Source organism: Eimeria acervulina, genomic scaffold (genome assembly GCF_000499425.1).
Source record: "Eimeria acervulina Houghton genomic scaffold, Eah_scaff346, whole genome shotgun sequence".
NCBI classification, from domain to species: Eukaryota; Apicomplexa; class Conoidasida; order Eucoccidiorida; family Eimeriidae; genus Eimeria; species Eimeria acervulina.
Window position 1 is genome coordinate 28,807 of NW_013549865.1, and position 1,734 is coordinate 30,540.

Below are 1,734 nucleotides of genomic sequence, written 5' to 3' on the forward strand. Positions count from 1 at the left end.
TTGGATGTAGGGGCGCTTGCTGCAGTTTACAGCAGCAGCAGTGCCGCCGCAGCAGAAGCGATTGACAGCCTGCGCGGTGCTGCTACCGTTGCTGCTGCAGCTGCAGCTGCAGCAGCAGCAGCAGCAGGAACTCTTCCTGCTGCTGTACAGCCTTCTGCTGCTGCAATTGCACAAGCTCACCTCCGTCTGCAACAGCAGCAGCAACAGCAGCTGGAGGACCTGCATCAGCTGCAGGAGCAGCAGCAGCAGGAGCAGCAGCAGCAGCAACAACAGCAGCACCAGCAGCAGCAGCAGCATCTAAGAAGCCAACTGGAGTTGCAGTTGGGCTCACAGCGCTGGACTAGGCAGCGCGAAAGACCCTTAGATTCGCTAGTACTGAGCAGCAGCAGCAGCAGCAGCAGCAGCAGCAGCAGCTACAGAAGCAGCAGCTCCAGTACAGCCAGGAGACGCAGCAAACGGATACAGAACAGCAACAGCTGCAGCAGTTGCAGCAACAGCAGCAGCAGCCGCAGCTGCTGCAGAAGGAGGCACGCTACCTCCGTGGAGGCCAGCGACGGAGAAGCAGCTTCAGGGTCTGCTGCTGCTGCTGCGGCTGCTGCTGCGCAGCACTGGAACATTCCCGCCACTGTTGAGGCTCTGCTGCATGCATTTACTCCTGGTTTCTGCGATAGCACTTTAGAGTCTCAGCTGCAGCAGCAGCAGCAGCAGCAGCAGCAGCAGAGGCGATATGCTGCTGTATCTCAAGAAGTACTTCACTGCATGTGGCAGGGAGTAGCGCTGCTACTGCTGCAGCAGGAAACTCCTTGGAGTCTTCTGAATACTCGCAGCAGCAGCAGCAGCAGCAACAGCAACAGCAGCAGCAGCGGGTGCGGCAGCAGCAGAGGAGGTATATGCTGGTGCTGCGGCGAGAACCATGAGCGCTGCTGCTGCCAGGCAGCAGCAGCAGCAGCAGGAGCAGAAATTCTAATTATCTCGCAGCCGCTTTCCCCTGTGAACGCAACATCTGCTGCAGCATCTGCTGCAGCAGACGGAGTGCCCTTCACTTGTGCTGCTGCTGCTCCTACTGCTGCTGCTGCTGCTGCTGCTTGCTCCTTGCACGAAGCAGCAATAGGGAAGGCAGCAGCAGCAGCAGACCCCCAAACGCATGCAGCAAACTACAGCAGCGCTGGCGTAGCAGCAGAAGCAGCCGCTGCAGCTTCTGCTGCAGCAGCAGCTGCTTCTTCTGTTGCAGCAGCAGCTGGTACTTCTGCTGCAGCAGCAGGCATCCTTTGGCAGCAGCTGCTGCTGCAGCTTCAAGACGCATCCCTACTGAGGGAGGAGACTTTAGTGCTGCTGCTGCTGCTTTTAGATGCAGCAGCAGCAGCAGGGGTCCTGGCGGTGCTGCAGCAGCAGCCTAAAGCTGCTGTGGTCTCTCAGCAGCAGCAGCAACAGCAGCAGGAACGGTTTGTGCTGCTGGTATCTCCGCTGCTGCAGTTGCTACAGCAAGACGCAGCAAAAGTTTTGCTTCCCCTTTGTCGAGCTGGCATCTGCTGCTGCAGCAGCAGCAGGAGCAGCAGCAACAGCAGCAGCAACAGCAGCAGCAGCACCCGAGCGAGGCTACCGACTCTCTGGTTGTCTTCCCTCCGTTCCGTTTTCGTTTTACTGTGTCTACTTTACAGCAGCAACAGCAGCAGCAGCAGCAACAGCAGCAGCAACAGCAGCAGCAACAGCAGCAGCAACAGCAGCAACAGCAGC

General features: G+C 58.6%; 1 protein-coding gene across 1 annotated transcript in view; it reads left to right on the top strand.

Moving 5' to 3' along the window:
* The window catches only part of EAH_00034170 (hypothetical protein, conserved), a gene marked incomplete at both ends in the record, with an annotated part of 18,006 nt that overhangs the window by 15,076 nt on the left and 1,196 nt on the right, over positions 1–1,734 (top strand). The window contains one exon of the mRNA XM_013395821.1: positions 26–1,610. Within this exon, the coding sequence (XP_013251275.1) occupies positions 26–1,610 (1,585 nt within the window). The remainder of the gene's footprint in view (positions 1–25; positions 1,611–1,734) is intronic.